The sequence below is a fragment of the Ranitomeya variabilis genome, chromosome 6, assembly GCF_051348905.1.
Source record: "Ranitomeya variabilis isolate aRanVar5 chromosome 6, aRanVar5.hap1, whole genome shotgun sequence".
Taxonomy (NCBI): Eukaryota; Metazoa; Chordata; class Amphibia; order Anura; family Dendrobatidae; genus Ranitomeya; species Ranitomeya variabilis.
Window position 1 is genome coordinate 396,730,176 of NC_135237.1, and position 18,118 is coordinate 396,748,293.

At 52.8% G+C, this 18,118-nt stretch overlaps 1 protein-coding gene across 1 annotated transcript in view; it reads right to left on the bottom strand.

Annotated features, from left to right (window-relative positions):
• Positions 1-456: 456 nt before the first annotated feature.
• LOC143781194 (uncharacterized) overlaps positions 457-18,118 on the bottom strand; it is a 1,139,397-nt gene continuing 1,121,735 nt past the window's right edge. Inside the window, exons 2-6 of the mRNA XM_077267681.1 lie at positions 2,648-2,725; positions 2,365-2,442; positions 1,623-1,715; positions 1,472-1,546; positions 457-578 (exon numbers count right to left, since the gene is read on the bottom strand). Coding sequence (XP_077123796.1) covers positions 1,495-1,546; positions 1,623-1,715; positions 2,365-2,442; positions 2,648-2,725 — 301 coding nt within the window. The 3' untranslated portion in view covers positions 457-578; positions 1,472-1,494. The remainder of the gene's footprint in view (positions 579-1,471; positions 1,547-1,622; positions 1,716-2,364; positions 2,443-2,647; positions 2,726-18,118) is intronic.

The following is an 18,118-nucleotide window of genomic DNA, read 5'->3' on the forward strand; positions in this document are numbered from 1 at the left end:
TGAACACCCGAGCCTTACACTATGGCTGGTCCAAATAACTAAAGCAATTGTTACCATCCACCTCTCATGTCTCCCCTTTTCCTCATAGTTTGTAAGCTTGCGAGCAGGGCCCTCATTCCTCCTGGTATCTATTTTGAACTGTGATTTCTGTTATGATGTAATGTCTATTGTCTGTACAAGTCCCCTCTATAAGTTGTAAAGCGCTGCGGAATATGTTGGCGCTATATAAATAAAAATTATTATTATTATTATTATTATAAAGGTAAACCAACTCTTTTGTGTCTGCCGTGGCTTGGCTGGCCTTGGCCTGCTCCGCTAGTAAATAAAAACAGCACACATATTAACGGTAACAATATATATATATTTTTTTATTGTTTTTGAAATACTTAACTTTTTTTTTTTTTGGGGTGGGGGGTGGTGGTGCTTGCAAACAATTAGAAAAAAAAAAAATTACATCCTCCCGTGCCTCAACAGGTGTTGCAGCGTGCGGCCATGCTGCTGTACCTGCTGCATGAGGAGAGCAACAGTTCTCTCCATCCGCTGTTGCTTGGCCAGCAGCCCTCTCACGGTGTCCGGTTCTGTGGATAGAAGATAGAAAAAGTTGGAGAAGGGACGGTGATTAAGGCTTCTTTCACACTAGCGTCTGGCTTGGCCTGCCGCAGTGCGTTGGGTCGAGGTTACCAATGCTAGCGTTCTGTGCGCCGCAAAACGGGGGCAGCGGATGCATTTTTCCTGCGCATCCGCTGCTCCATTGTGAGGTGCGGGGAGGTGGGGGAGGAGTTCCATACCGCGCATGCTCTGCCGAAAATGGCGGACCTTAACATGTAACGTTTTTTGCATCCGGCAGTTTTTGCATCTGGTGGTTAGCCACAACCCGGCGCAACGTTCGCACAACTATTGAGACGTGTGGCAATGCGTCGCTAATGTTAGTCAATTTAGAAAAATGCATCCTGCAAGCACTTTTGCAGGGTGCGTTTTTGGTCCAAAAGGACGCATTTGCGACGTATTTCAAAAAACGCTTGTGTGAAAGTAGACAAAGCTGCAAATACGGCATGTGTTTACATACCCAGAGATTTCAGGTACCATTAAATTGGCGTGTGGCAAAAAAAAAAAAGAAGTACATACTCACATTGCGGTGTTGGGCAAGTTCCGCGCCGACAGCTTCCCGCTGTGCTGTGCTTTACGGCCGGCGCTCACATTCAGTGCGGGAAGCTGACGGCTAGGGACGTGACAGACACCGTAATGTGAGTATGTTTTTTTTTTTTTAACATTTACAATGGTAACCTGGGTAAATAGCGGGTTACTAAGTGCGGCCCTGCGCTTAGTAACCCGATGTTTACCCTGGTTATCCGGGGGACTTCGGCATCGTTGGTCGCTGGCGAGCTGTCTGTGTGCAATTTTTTTGGGTTGCTTTTGTAGTTGTCAAATGTGACATCCCACTGATAACCCCTCCCACTGTCTGTATACTTACAGAGAAAGGACGCCTGTTGCTCATCACTGGAGCTGCTGACCACCCATCCCCTCGCGTGGGCCAGAGCTAACGCTGCTAAAATGAAGCAAATACATATCTGGTTAACAAATGAAATCGGTGTGGGGAGGCACGCGCAGTTTTGGTCACTTACGACTGCTCGCCGCAGGGGAGAAACACGCCGACCCGGGGGAGGAAGATGGGTGGCGGAAGGGCGGGGTTGTTTGCAACGGTGGTGTAACTGCATCTGCAATGTATACAATATTTCAGCTCCCCTCTAATGTCCCGTAAGCTGTTATAAAATTGCTATATATGACGGTTAACTTACGGGACGGTCCGGGCTGTGGGCTGCCACTGGTGGCCGCAGTAGTGGCTGCCGTCGATGCCTGATGCCGGTGGCGTCTCTCTACACAAAAAAAAAGAAGCGCAAGGTTTAGACACCAAAAGTACAGATCTCCATACTTAAAAAAAAAAAAGGCGCCATTGACAGCAAAAGTTAGGAGCCAATGGAAATTGGCATGCATTTGTTATGTATACAATATTTCAGCTCCCCTCTAATGTCCCGTAAGCTGTTATAAAATTGCAATATATGACGGTTAACTTACGGGATGGTCCGGGCTGTGGGCTGCCGCTGGTGGCCGCAGTAGTGGCTGCCGCCGATGCCCGATGCCGGTGGCGTCTCTCTACACCAAAAAAAAAAAGAAATGCAAGGATTAGACACCAAAACTACAGATCTCCATACTTAAAAAAAAAAAAAAAAAAAAAATGGCGCCATTGACAGCAACAGTTAGGAGCCAATGGAAATTGGCATGCATTTGTTATGTATACAATATTTCAGCTCCCCTCTAATGTCCCGTAAGCTGTTATAAAATTGTAATATATGACGGTTAACTTACGGGACGGTCCGGGCTGTGGGCTGCCGCTGGTGGCCGCAGTAGTGGCTGCCGCCGATGCCTGATGCCGGTGGCATCTCTCTACACAAAAAAAAAGAAGCGCAAGGTTTAGACACCAAAACTACAGATCTCCATACTAAAAAAAAAAAAAAAAAAAGGCGCCATTGACAGCAAAAGTTAGGAGCCAATGGAAATTGGCATGCATTTGTTATGTATACAATATTTCAGCTCCCCTCTAATGTCCCGTAAGCTGTTATAACATTGCAATATATGACGGTTAACTTACGGGACGGTCCAGGCTGTGGGCTGCCGCTGGTGGCCGCAGTTGTGGCTGCCGCCGATGCCCGTTGCCGCTGTCGTCTCTCTACACAAAAAAAAAAAAAAAGAAACGCAATTTTTAGACACCAAAACTACAGGGCTACAGACCCCCCCAAAAAAACGTAGGCCATTGGCGGCAAGGAGTTTAATTAAATATTGCCTCGCCAAATGTTGGCACATATATAAAAGATAGGAAGCGCCGCACGGCAGCGTGCGTCTCCTGATTCCCCCCTCCTGGCAGCGCACGCAGTGTTGCCGACCTTGTCGTAAAGATTTCTGGACAATGTACATAACAATAGCAGCCATCCATAAAAATTAAATATGGGGGGGGAGATTCTGGAACCCATGACGTGACCACTTTATCACGGACACCGCATTTTGCTCTCAGTCAATACGGACATGAGAACAAAGTGGCATGCCCAGGACAAGTTGGCAACCACGAGCACGATTATCCCAATTCCCCCCTCCCAGTACCGTGCGTCACCCAAATACCCCATACTGGTACTTGCCTCGCCTTGTCTCCGCCAGCAACTCTGCCAGAAGAAGTGGCTGCTTGTAACGGAGATCGGCCCACTTCTTCCGCAGCTGGAGCGCACTGCGGCAGAGGCCAAATCTCTGCTCCATCATACGCCCAATGCGGCGCAGGACCTCATTTTTGTGGAGATTGGGGTGGGTAGGGCGACTCTCCTGACCCTCGTAATCGAGGGCATCCATTTCTCCCACAAAAAAAGAACCTCAGTCTGCCCCAGAGGAGCAGACCGCTGTCTCGCCGCCATTTTAAGAAAATGAGACGCTCGGCAACGCCTAACCATGCCCAGAGAACGTCCTTGACTCTGCCTCACTACCGCGCGATCCACATCGCTATAGCGTCTCCGTTTATGCACAGCGTCGCAGTTGTGACGCTGGCTCCCGAACTCTCTTTTTGGCGTTCCCATTATCAAGCCGCAGCGCTCATCGTCCTGGTTTGTTTTTCAGCGGCTTGTACAGTAATTTTTGGGTATTATATCAGTATGGCTGTTGTGTCAACATAATGTACCTTATGTATAGAAAATGTGAATGTAGCCATAAAATCGTCGAAAAAAATTAACATGTGTGAACGCTACGTAACACTATTGGATGTCTTGTGTCAGTTTAGCTAATCATTAGTGTTGAGCGATACCGTCCGATACTTGAAAGTATCGGTATCGGAAAGTATCGGCCGATACCGGCAAAGTATCGGATCCAATCCGATACCGATACCCGATACCAATACAAGTCAATGGGACTCAAGTATCGGACGGTATTCCTGATGGTTCCCAGGGTCTGAAGGAGAGGAAACTCTCCTTCAGGCCCTGGGAACCATATAAATGTGTAAAAGAAAGAATTAAAATAAAAAATATCGCTATACTTTACCTCTCCGACGCAGCCGGGACCTCAGCGCAGGAACCGGCAGCGTTGTTTGTTTAAAATTCCCGCTTTTACATGGTTACGCGAACTCCCGGCTTGTGATTGGTCAGGGCGCCCATGTTGCCGGGCCGCGGACCAATCACAGCAAGCCGTGACGAAAATACGTCACGGCTTGCTGTGATTGGTCCGCGTCCCGGCAACATGGCCGCCATTAACCAATCACAAGCCGTGACGTCACGGGAGGCTGGACTTGCGCGCTTTTGAAAAAGCGCGCGTGTCCAGCCTCCAGTGACGTCCCGGCTTATGATTGGTCACGGCGCCATGTTGCCGGGACGCGGACCAATCACAGCAAGCCGTGACGAAAATACGTCACGGCTTGCTGTGATTGGTCCGCGGCCCGGCAACATGGCCGCCATTAACCAATCACAAGCCGTGACGTCACGGGAGGCAGGACAAGCGCGCATTTTAAAATTGCGCGCGTGTCCAGCCTCCCGGCTTGTGATTGGTTGATCGCGGCGCAACCAATCATAAGCCGGGACGTCACTGGAGGCTGGACACGCGCGCTTTTTCAAAAGCGCGCAAGTCCAGCCTCCCGTGACGTCACGGCTTGTGATTGGTTAATGGCGGCCATGTTGCCGGGACGCGGACCAATCACAGCAAGCCGTGACGTATTTTCGTCACGGCTTGCTGTGATTGGTCCGCGGCCCGGCAACATGGGCGCCCTGACCAATCACAAGCCGGGAGTTCGCGTAACCATGTAAAAGCGGGAATTTTAAACAAACAACGCTGCCGGTTCCTGCGCTGAGGTCCCGGCTGCGTCGGACAGGTGAGTATAGCGATATTTTTTATTTTAATTCTCTCTTTTACACATTTTAACAATGTTAAAATGTGTAAAAGAGAGAATTAAAATAAAATGTTGTTCCGATACCCGATACCCGATACCACAAGAGTATCGGAATCCCGGTATCGGAATTCCGATACAGCAAGTATCGGCCGATACCCGATACTTGCAGCATCGGAATGCTCAACACTACTAATCATATGTACAAATTTTTTTTTTTTTCTTTTTCAGGTTGCCATGTCTACTTCTGATGTTCCTGTGCTTGTAGCGGCTGCGTTGTTGTTAGAAGCTCACAACCAGCTTGAGGCTCAAGCGCGAAAGAATCGTGCTAAGCGTCAGCGCCGCATGTGGACCAAACAGTGGCTGCAGAAGAGGGATCAATTGTCCCATATGGGCCTAATAAGGGAACTGCAGGAGAACAACCCGCATGATTTCAGGAACTACCTTCGAATGTTGGAGGATTCCTTTAATGTGCTACTTGCTGCTGTGGATCCTAATATCAGGCGGCAAAATACGAACATGCGAGCTGCTGTCCCTGTGGATGAGAGACTGGCTGTCATGCTGCGGTTCCTGGCGACTGGCAGGTCTATGCAAGACTTGCATTACTGCGCCGCAATTTCCCGATCCCTACTCACCGTCATCATCCCAGAGACATGTCAAGCAATTATCTCTGCTTTACACCGCAATTACATGCCTTTCCCGGAGACCACGGATGATTGGCAACAGATTTCCCGGGGATTTCATGAGCAATGGCACTTCCCTAATTGCGGTGGGGCCTTGGATGGGAAACATGTCCGCATCACCCAACCACCACACTCCGGCTCCTTTTATTACAACTATAAGGGATATTTCAGCGTAATTCTCATGGCACTCGTTAATGCGAACTACGAATTTATAACTGTGTCTGTTGGGATCAATGGTAGAGTTTCTGATGGCAGAGTTTTGGAGCACACCGATTTTGGGGAACGCTTGAAAGAACAGAAACTGGCCTTGCCGCCCAACAGCGACACTACTGAAAACCTGAACTTTGTGTTTGTCGGAGATGAGGCGTTCCCACTGCATCCCAACCTTCTGAAGCCCTTTTCCCAGAAAACTCTGACACCGGAGCGGCGCATTTTTAATTACCGACTTTCAAGGGCTCGCCGCGTTGTGGAGAAAGCTTTTGGCATTATGGCAAACCGATTTCGGGTTTTCCACACTGCACTACACATGAAACTAACGTCTATTGACTCAGTGGTGCTTGCCTGTTGCGTCCTGCACAACTTTCTCCACCGCCGTGATGCCACTGCATACAGCCCTCCACAGTATGTTGACTCTGTTGACCCTGCAAACGGAGATGTAACCCAGGGCGAATGGCGACTAGAGGAGCACAGGGTTTCTGGCTTGGAAAGTCTGGGATCCGGAAGGAACTCTGATGATGCTATGATCTGCAGGGAGAAGTACTGTAACTTTTTCAATGGGCCAGGGGCTGTCCCATGGCAGCATCTTCAGCAGTAGCACAACTGTTGTCATTACGTGTCATAACTTTTAGCATGTATTATGCACTACATTCTGTGGGGTAGATGTGCTCTCGTGTTCCATTTGGTTGAAGACCCATTAAAATCATTTTCTGTTTCAATCTATTCACAGTACTCAACTTCTGTATCAAACATAAGAATAAATATATCTATGTATGCAACATACTCTAGTTCTGTATCAGACATATGAATCTTGGGAGTTCGCAGCATTGTCTGTCCTCGTGCTTTACTGATTTTAAGATGTATATATATAAGCACCCCTGCCATTCCATATGTATCTCTCCCCGTCACGCTCCCGATGTGTCTCACCCCTGCCATTCCATATGTATCTCTCTCCCCATCACGCTCCTGATGTGTCTCACCCCTGCCATTCCATGTGTCTCTCTCCCCATGACGCTCCCGATGTGTCTCACCCCTGCCATTCCATATGTATCTCTCTCCCCATCACGCTCCCGATGTGTCTCACCCCTGCCATTCCATATGTATCTCTCTCCCCATCACACTCCGGATGTGTCTCACCCCTGCCATTCCATATGTATCTCTCTCCCCATCACGCTCCGGATGTGTCTCACCCCTGCCATTCCATGTGTCTCTCTCCCCATGACGCTCCCGATGTGTCTCACCCCTGCCATTCCATATGTATCTCTCTCCCCATCACGCTCCCGATGTGTCTCACCCCTGCCATTCCATATGTATCTCTCTCCCCATCACGCTCCGGATGTGTCTCACCCCTGCCATTCCATGTGTCTCTCTCCCCATGACGCTCCCGATGTGTCTCACCCCTGCCATTCCATGTGTCTCTCTCCCCATCACGCTCCGGATTTGTGTCACACCCCTGCCATTCCAAATGTATTTCTCTCCCCATCACGCTCCCGATGTGTCTCACCCCTGCCATTCCATATGTATCTCTCTCCCCATCACGCTCCGGATGTGTCTCACCCCTGCCATTCCATATGTATCTCTCTCCCCATCATGCTCCGGATGTGTCTCACCCCTGCCATTCCATGTGTCTCTCTCCCCATGACGCTCCCGATGTGTCTCACCCCTGCCATTCCATATGTATCTCTCTCCCCATGACGCTCCCGATGTGTCTCACCCCTGCCATTCCATATGTATCTCTCTCCCCATCACGCTCCGGATGTGTCTCACCCCTGCCATTCCATGTGACTCTCTCCCCATGACGCTCCCGATGTGTCTCACCCCTGCTATTCCATGTGTCTCTCTCCCCATGACGCTCCTGATGTGTCTCACCCCTGCCATTCCATATGTATCTCTCTCCCCATCACGCTCCCGATGTGTCTCACCCCTGCCATTCCATATGTATCTCTCTCCCCATCATGCTCCGGATGTGTCTCACCCCTGCCATTCCATGTGTCTCTCTCCCCATGACGCTCCCGATGTGTCTCACCCCTGCCATTCCATGTGTCTCTCTCCCCATCACGCTCCGGATTTGTGTCAAACCCCTGCCATTCCATATGTATCTCTCTCCCCATGACGCTCCGGATGTGTCTCACCCCTGCCATTCCATGTGTCTCTCTCCCCATGACGCTCCCGATGTGTCTCACCCCTGCCATTCCATGTGTCTCTCTCCCCATGACGCTCCCGACGTGTCTCACCCCTGCCATTCCATATGTATCTCTCTCCCCATCACGATCCCGATGTGTCTCACCCCTGCCATTCCATGTGTCTCTCTCCCCATGACGCTCCCGATGTGTCTCACCCCTGCCATTCCATATGTATCTCTCTCCCCATCACGCTCCCGATGTGTCTCACCCCTGCCATTCCATGTGTCTCTCTCCTCATCACGCTCCCGATGTGTCTCACCCCTGCCATTCCATGTGTCTCTCTCCCCATGACGCTCCCGATGTGTCTCACCCCTGCCATTCCATATGTATCTCTCTCCCCATCACGCTTCGGATGTGTCTCACCCCTGCCATTCCATATGTATCTCTCTCCCCATCACGCTCCGGATGTGTCTCACCCCTGCCATTCCATGTGTCTCTCTCCCCATGACACTCCCGATGTGTCTCACCCCTACCATTCCATATGTATCTCTCTCCCCATCACGCTCTGGATTTGTGTCACACCCCTACCATTCCATATGTATCTCTCTCCCCATCACGCTCCGGATTTGTGTCACACCCCTGCCATTCCATATGTATCTCTCTCCCCATGACGCTCCCGATGTGTCTCACCCCTGCCATTCCATATGTATCTCTCTCCCCATCACGCTCCCGATGTGTCTCACCCCTGCCATTCCATGTGTCTCTCTCCCCATGACGCTCCCGACGTGTCTCACCCCTGCCATTCCATATGTATCTCTCTCCCCATCACGCTCCGGATGTGTCTCACCCCTGCCATTCCATATGTATCTCTCTCCCCATAACGCTCCGGATGTGTCTCACCCCTGCCATTCCATGTGTCTCTCTCCCCATGACACTCCCGATGTGTCTCACCCCTGCCATTCCATATGTATCTCTCTCCCCATCATGCTCCGGATGTGTCTCACCCCTGCCATTCCATGTGTCTCTCTCCCCATGACGCTCCCGATGTGTCTCACCCCTGCCATTCCATGTGTCTCTCTCCCCATCACGCTCCGGATTTGTGTCAAACCCCTGCCATTCCATATGTATCTCTCTCCCCATGACGCTCCGGATGTGTCTCACCCCTGCCATTCCATGTGTCTCTCTCCCCATGACGCTCCCGATGTGTCTCACCCCTGCCATTCCATGTGTCTCTCTCCCCATGACGCTCCCGACGTGTCTCACCCCTGCCATTCCATATGTATCTCTCTCCCCATCACGATCCCGATGTGTCTCACCCCTGCCATTCCATGTGTCTCTCTCCCCATGACGCTCCCGATGTGTCTCACCCCTGCCATTCCATATGTATCTCTCTCCCCATCACGCTCCCGATGTGTCTCACCCCTGCCATTCCATGTGTCTCTCTCCTCATCACGCTCCCGATGTGTCTCACCCCTGCCATTCCATGTGTCTCTCTCCCCATGACGCTCCCGATGTGTCTCACCCCTGCCATTCCATATGTATCTCTCTCCCCATCACGCTTCGGATGTGTCTCACCCCTGCCATTCCATATGTATCTCTCTCCCCATCACGCTCCGGATGTGTCTCACCCCTGCCATTCCATGTGTCTCTCTCCCCATGACACTCCCGATGTGTCTCACCCCTACCATTCCATATGTATCTCTCTCCTCATCACGCTCTGGATTTGTGTCACACCCCTACCATTCCATATGTATCTCTCTCCCCATCACGCTCCGGATTTGTGTCACACCCCTGCCATTCCATATGTATCTCTCTCCCCATGACGCTCCCGATGTGTCTCACCCCTGCCATTCCATATGTATCTCTCTCCCCATCACGCTCCCGATGTGTCTCACCCCTGCCATTCCATGTGTCTCTCTCCCCATGACGCTCCCGACGTGTCTCACCCCTGCCATTCCATATGTATCTCTCTCCCCATCACGCTCCGGATGTGTCTCACCCCTGCCATTCCATATGTATCTCTCTCCCCATAACGCTCCGGATGTGTCTCACCCCTGCCATTCCATGTGTCTCTCTCCCCATGACACTCCCGATGTGTCTCACCCCCGCCATTCCATATGTATCTCTCTCCCCATGACACTCCCGATGTGTCTCACCCCTGTCATTCCATATGTATCTCTCTCCCCATCACGCTCCGGATTTGTGTCACACCCCTGCCATTCCATATGTATCTCTCTCCCCATGACGCTCCCGATGTGTCTCACCCCTGCCATTCCATATGTATCTCTCTCCCCATCACGCTCCGGATGTGTCTCACCCCTGCCATTCCATGTGTCTCTCTCCCCATGACGCTCCCGATGTGTCTCACCCCTGCCATTCCATATGTATCTCTCTCCCCATCACGCTCCGGATGTGTCTCACCCCTGCCATTCCATGTGTCTCTCTCCCCATGACGCTCCCGATGTGTCTCACCCCTGCCATTCCATGTGTCTCTCTCCCCATGACGCTCCCAATGTGTCTCACCCCTGCCATTCCATATGTATCTCTCTCCCCATCACGCTCCCGATGTGTCTCACCCCTGCCATTCCATGTGTCTCTCTCCCCATGACGCTCCCGATGTGTCTCACCCCTGCCATTCCATATGTATCTCTCTCCCCATCACGCTCCGGATGTGTCTCACCCCTGCCATTCCATATGTATCTCTCTCCCCATCACGCTCCGGATGTGTCTCACCCCTGCCATTCCATGTGTCTCTCTCCCCATGACACTCCTGATGTGTCTCACCCCTGCCATTCCATATGTATCTCTCTCCCCATCACGCTCCGGATTTGTGTCACACCCCTGCCATTCCATATGTATCTCTCTCCCCATCACGCTCCCGATGTGTCTCACCCCTGCCATTCCATATGTATCTCTCTCCCCATCACGCTCCGGATGTGTCCCACCCCTGCCATTCCATGTGTCTCTCTCCCCATGACGCTCCCGATGTGTCACACCCCTGCCATTCCATATGTATCTCTCTCCCCATCACGCTCCCGATGTGTCTCACCCCTGCCATTCCATATGTATCTCTCTCCCCATCACGCTCCGGATGTGTCCCACCCCTGCCATTCCATGTGACTCTCTCCCCATGACGCTCCCGATGTGTCTCACCCCTGCCATTCCATATGTATCTCTCTCCCCATCACGCTCCCGATGTGTCTCACCCCTGCCATTCCATGTGTCTCTCTCCCCATGACGCTCCCGATGTGTCTCACCCCTGCCATTCCATATGTATCTCTCTCCCCATCACACTCTCGATGTGTCTCACCCCTGCCATTCCATGTGTCTCTCTCCCCATCACGCTCCCGATGTGTCTCACCCCTGCCATTCCATGTGTCTCTCTCCCCATGACGCTCCCGATGTGTCTCACCCCTGCCATTCCATATGTATCTCTCTCCCCATCACGCTTCGGATGTGTCTCACCCCTGCTATTCCATATGTATCTCTCTCCCCATCACGCTCCGGATGTGTCTCAACCCTGCCATTCCATGTGTCTCTCTCCCCATGACACTCCCGATGTGTCTCACCCCTGCCATTCCATATGTATCTCTCTCCCCATCACGCTCCGGATTTGTGTCACACCCCTGCCATTCCATATGTATCTCTCTCCCCATCATGCTCCGGATTTGTGTCACACCCCTGCCATTCCATATGTATCTCTCTCCCCATGACGCTCCCGATGTGTCTCACCCCTGCCATTCCATATGTATCTCTCTCCCCATCACGCTCCCGATGTGTCTCACCCCTGCCATTCCATGTGTCTCTCTCCCCATGACGCTCCCGATGTGTCTCACCCCTGCCATTCCATATGTATCTCTCTCCCCATCACGCTCCGGATGTGTCTCACCCCTGCCATTCCATATGTATCTCTCTCCCCATCACGCTCCCGATGTGTCTCACCCCTGCCATTCCATGTGTCTCTCTCCCCATGACACTCCCGATGTGTCTGACCCCTGCCATTCCATATGTATCTCTCTCCCCATGACACTCCCGATGTGTCTCACCCCTTTCATTCCATATGTATCTCTCTCCCCATCACGCTCCTGATTTGTGTCACACCCCTGCCATTCCATATGTATCTCTCTCCCCATGACGCTCCCGATGTGTCTCACCCCTGCCATTCCATATGTATCTCTCTCCCCATCACGCTCCGGATGTGTCTCACCCCTGCCATTCCATGTGTCTCTCTCCCCATGACGCTCCCGATGTGTCTCACCCCTGCCATTCCATGTGTCTCTCTCCCCATGACGCTCCCGATGTGTCTCACCCCTGCCATTCTATATGTATCTCTCTCCCCATCACGCTCCCGATGTGTCTCACCCCTGCCATTCCATGTGTCTCTCTCCCCATGACGCTCCCGATGTGTCTCACCCCTGCCATTCCATATGTATCTCTCTCCCCATCACGCTCCGGATGTGTCTCACCCCTGCCATTCCATATGTATCTCTCTCCCCATCACGCTCCGGATGTGTCTCACCCCTGCCATTCCATGTGTCTCTCTCCCCATGACACTCCTGATGTGTCTCACCCCTGCCATTCCATATGTATCTCTCTCCCCATCACGCTCCGGATTTGTGTCACACCCCTGCCATTCCATATGTATCTCTCTCCCCATCACGCTCCCGATGTGTCTCACCCCTGCCATTCCATATGTATCTCTCTCCCCATCACGCTCCGGATGTGTCCCACCCCTGCCATTCCATGTGTCTCTCTCCCCATGACGCTCCTGATGTGTCTCACCCCTGCCATTCCATATGTATCTCTCTCCCCATCACTCTCCCGATGTGTCTCACCCCTGCCATTCCATGTGTCTCTCTCCCCATGACACTCCCGATGTGTCTCACCCCTGCCATTCCATATGTATCTCTCTCCCCATCACGCTCCGGATTTGTGTCACACCCCTGCCATTCCATATGTATCTCTCTCCCCATCACGCTCCCGATGTGTCTCACCCCTGCCATTCCATATGTATCTCTCTCCCCATCACACTCCCGATGTGTTTCACCCCTGCCATTCCATATGTATCTCTCTCCCCATCATGCTCCCGATGTGTCTCACCCCTGCCATTCCATGTGTCTCTCTCCCCATCATGCTCCGGATTTGTGTCACACCCCTGCCATTCCATATGTATCTCTCTCCCCATGACGCTCCCGATATGTCTCACCCCTGCCATTCCATATGTATCTCTCTCCCCATCACGCTCCGGATGTGTCTCACCCCTGCCATTCCATGTGTCTCTCTCCCCATGATGCTCCCGATGTGTCTCACCCCTGCCATTCCATATGTATCTCTCTCCCCATCACGCTCCGGATGTGTCTCACCCCTGCCATTCCATGTGTCTCTCTCCCCATGACGCTCCCGATGTGTCTCACCCCTGCCATTCCATGTGTCTCTCTCCCCATGACGCTCCCAATGTGTCTCACCCCTGCCATTCCATATGTATCTCTCTCCCCATCACGCTCCCGATGTGTCTCACCCCTGCCATTCCATATGTATCTCTCTCCCCATCACACTCCCGATGTGTTTCACCCCTGCCATTCCATATGTATCTCTCTCCCCATCACGCTCCCGATGTGTCTCACCCCTGTCATTCCATATGTATCTCTCTCCCCATCACGCTCCGGATTTGTGTCACACCCCTGCCATTCCATATGTATCTCTCTCCCCATGACGCTCCCGATGTGTCTCACCCCTGCCATTCCATATGTATCTCTCTCCCCATCACGCTCCGGATGTGTCTCACCCCTGCCATTCCATGTGTCTCTCTCCCCATGACGCTCCCGATGTGTCTCACCCCTGCCATTCCATATGTATCTCTCTCCCCATCACGCTCCGGATGTGTCTCACCCCTGCCATTCCATGTGTCTCTCTCCCCATGACGCTCCCGATGTGTCTCACCCCTGCCATTCCATGTGTCTCTCTCCCCATGACGCTCCCAATGTGTCTCACCCCTGCCATTCCATATGTATCTCTCTCCCCATCACGCTCCCGATGTGTCTCACCCCTGCCATTCCATGTGTCTCTCTCCCCATGACGCTCCCGATGTGTCTCACCCCTGCCATTCCATATGTATCTCTCTCCCCATCACGCTCCGGATGTGTCTCACCCCTGCCATTCCATATGTATCTCTCTCCCCATCACGCTCCGGATGTGTCTCACCCCTGCCATTCCATGTGTCTCTCTCCCCATGACGCTCCCGATGTGTCTCACCCCTGCCATTCCATGTGTCTCTCTCCCCATGACGCTCCCGATGTGTCTCACCCCTGCCATTCCATATGTATCTCTCTCCCCATCACGCTCCCGATGTGTCTCACCCCTGCCATTCCATGTGTCTCTCTCCCCATGACGCTCCCGATGTGTCTCACCCCTGCCATTCCATATGTATCTCTCTCCCCATCACGCTCCGGATGTGTCTCACCCCTGCCATTCCATATGTATCTCTCTCCCCATCACGCTCCGGATGTGTCTCACCCCTGCCATTCCATGTGTCTCTCTCCCCATGACACTCCTGATGTGTCTCACCCCTGCCATTCCATATGTATCTCTCTCCCCATCACGCTCCGGATTTGTGTCACACCCATGCCATTCCATATGTATCTCTCTCCCCATCACGCTCCCGATGTGTCTCACCCCTGCCATTCCATATGTATCTCTCTCCCCATCACGCTCCGGATGTGTCCCACCCCTGCCATTCCATGTGGCTCTCTCCCCATGACGCTCCTGATGTGTCTCACCCCTGCCATTCCATATGTATCTCTCTCCCCATCACACTCCCGATGTGTCTCACCCCTGCCATTCCATGTGTCTCTCTCCCCATGACACTCCCGATGTGTCTCACCCCTGCCATTCCATATGTATCTCTCTCCCCATCACGCTCCGGATTTGTGTCACACCCCTGCCATTCCATATGTATCTCTCTCCCCATCACGCTCCCGATGTGTCTCACCCCTGCCATTCCATATGTATCTCTCTCCCCATCACGCTCCCGATGTGTCTCACCCCTGCCATTCCATGTGTCTCTCTCCCCATCATGCTCCGGATTTGTGTCACACCCCTGCCATTCCATATGTATCTGTCTCCCCATGACGCTCCCGATGTGTCTCACCCCTGCCATTCCATATGTATCTCTCTCCCCATCACGCTCCGGATGTGTCTCACCCCTGCCATTCCATGTGTCTCTCTCCCCATGACGCTCCCGATGTGTCTCACCCCTGCCATTCCATATGTATCTCTCTCCCCATCACGCTCCGGATGTGTCTCACCCCTGCCATTCCATGTGTCTCTCTCCCCATGACGCTCCCGATGTGTCTCACCCCTGCCATTCCATGTGTCTCTCTCCCCATGACGCTCCCGATGTGTCTCACCCCTGCCATTCCATATGTATCTCTCTCCCCATCACGCTCCCGATGTGTCTCACCCCTGCCATTCCATGTGTCTCTCTCCCCATGATGCTCCCGATGTGTCTCACCCCTGCCATTCCATATGTATCTCTCTCCCCACCACACTCCGAATGTGTCTCACCCCTGCCATTCCATGTGTCTCTCTCCCCATGACGCTACCGATGTGTCTCACCCCTGCCATTCCATGTGTCTCTCTCCCCATGACGCTCCCGATGTGTCTCACCCCTGCCATTCCATATGTATCTCTCTCCCCATCACGCTCCGGATGTGTCTCACCCCTGCCATTCCATGTGTCTCTCTCCCCATGACGCTCCCGATGTGTCTCACCCCTGCCATTCCATGTGTCTCTCTCCCCATGACGCTCCCGATGTGTCTCACCCCTGCCATTCCATATGTATCTCTCTCCCCATCACGCTCCCGATGTGTCTCACCCCTGCCATTCCATGTGTCTCTCTCCCCATGACGCTCCCGATGTGTCTCACCCCTGCCATTCCATATGTATCTCTCTCCCCATCACGCTCCGGATGTGTCTCACCCCTGCCATTCCATATGTATCTCTCTCCCCATCATGCTCCGGATGTGTCTCACCCCTGCCATTCCATGTGTCTCTCTCCCCATGACACTCCTGATGTGTCTCACCCCTGCCATTCCATATGTATCTCTCTCTCCATCACGCTCCGGATTTGTGTCACACCCCTGCCATTCCATATGTATCTCTCTCCCCATCACGCTCCCGATGTGTCTCACTCCTGCCATTCCATATGTATCTCTCTCCCCATCACGCTCCGGATGTGTCCCACCCCTGCCATTCCATGTGTCTCTCTCCCCATGACGCTCCCGATGTGTCTCACCCCTGCCATTCCATATGTATCTCTCTCCCCATCACACTCCCGATGTGTCTCACCCCTGCCATTCCATGTGTCTCTCTCCCCATGACACTCCCGATGTGTCTCACCCCTGCCATTCCATATGTATCTCTCTCCCCATCACGCTCCGGATTTGTGTCACATCCCTGCCATTCCATATGTATCTCTCTCCCCATCACGCTCCCGATGTGTCTCACCCCTGCCATTCCATATGTATCTCTCTCCCCATCACACTCCCGATGTGTTTCACCCCTGCCATTCCATATGTATCTCTCTCCCCATCACTCTCCCGATGTGTCTCACCCCTGCCATTCCATGTGTCTCTCTCCCCATCACGCTCCGGATTTGTGTCACACCCCTGCCATTCCATATGTATCTCTCTCCCCATGACGCTCCCGATGTGTCTCACCCCTGCCATTCCATATGTATCTCTCTCCCCATCACGCTCCGGATGTGTCTCACCCCTGCCATTCCATGTGTCTCTCTCCCCATGACGCTCCCGATGTGTCTCACCCCTGCCATTCCATATGTATCTCTCTCCCCATCACGCTCCCGATGTGTCTCACCCCTGCCATTCCATGTGTCTCTCTCCCCATGATGCTCCCGATGTGTCTCACCCCTGCCATTCCATATGTATCTCTCTCCCCACCACGCTCCGGATGTGTCTCACCCCTGCCATTCCATATGTATCTCTCTCCCCATCACGCTCCCGATGTGTCTCACCCCTGCCATTCCATATGTATCTCTCTCCCCATCACGCTCCGGATGTGTCTCACCCCTGCCATTCCATGTGTCTCTCTCCCCATGACGCTCCCGATGTGTCTCACCCCTGCCATTCCATGTGTCTCTCTCCCCATGACGCTCCCGATGTGTCTCACCCCTGCCATTCCATATGTATCTCTCTCCCCATCACGCTCCGGATGTGTATCACCCCTGCCATTCCATGTGTCTCTCTCCCCATGACGCTCCCGATGTGTCTCACCCCTGCTATTCCATGTGTCTCTCTCACCATGACGCTCCCGATGTGTCTCACCCCTGCCATTCCATATGTATCTCTCTCCCCATCACGCTCCCGATGTGTCTCACCCCTGCCATTCCATGTGTCTCTCTCCCCATGACGCTCCCGATGTGTCTCACCCCTGCCATTCCATATGTATCTCTCTCCCCATCACGCTCCGGATGTGTCTCACCCCTGCCATTCCATATGTATCTCTCTCCCCATCATGCTCCGGATGTGTCTCACCCCTGCCATTCCATGTGTCTCTCTCCCCATGACACTCCTGATGTGTCTCACCCCTGCCATTCCATATGTATCTCTCTCCCCATCACGCTCCGGATTTGTGTCACACCCCTGCCATTCCATATGTATCTCTCTCCCCATCACGCTCCCGATGTGTCTCACTCCTGCCATTCCATATGTATCTCTCTCTCCATCACGCTCCGGATGTGTCCCACCCCTGCCATTCCATGTGTCTCTCTCCCCATGACGCTCCCGATGTGTCTCACCCCTGCCATTCCATATGTATCTCTCTCCCCATCACTCTCCCGATGTGTCTCACCCCTGCCATTCCATGTGTCTCTCTCCCCATGACACTCCCGATGTGTCTCACCCCTGCCATTCCATATGTATCTCTCTCCCCATCACGCTCCGGATTTGTGTCACACCCCTGCCATTCCATATGTATCTCTCTCCCCATCACGCTCCCGATGTGTCTCACCCCTGCCATTCCATATGTATCTCTCTCCCCATCACACTCCCGATGTGTTTCACCCCTGCCATTCCATATGTATCTCTCTCCCCATCACGCTCCCGATGTGTCTCACCCCTGCCATTCCATGTGTCTCTCTCCCCATCACGCTCCGGATATGTGTCACACCCCTG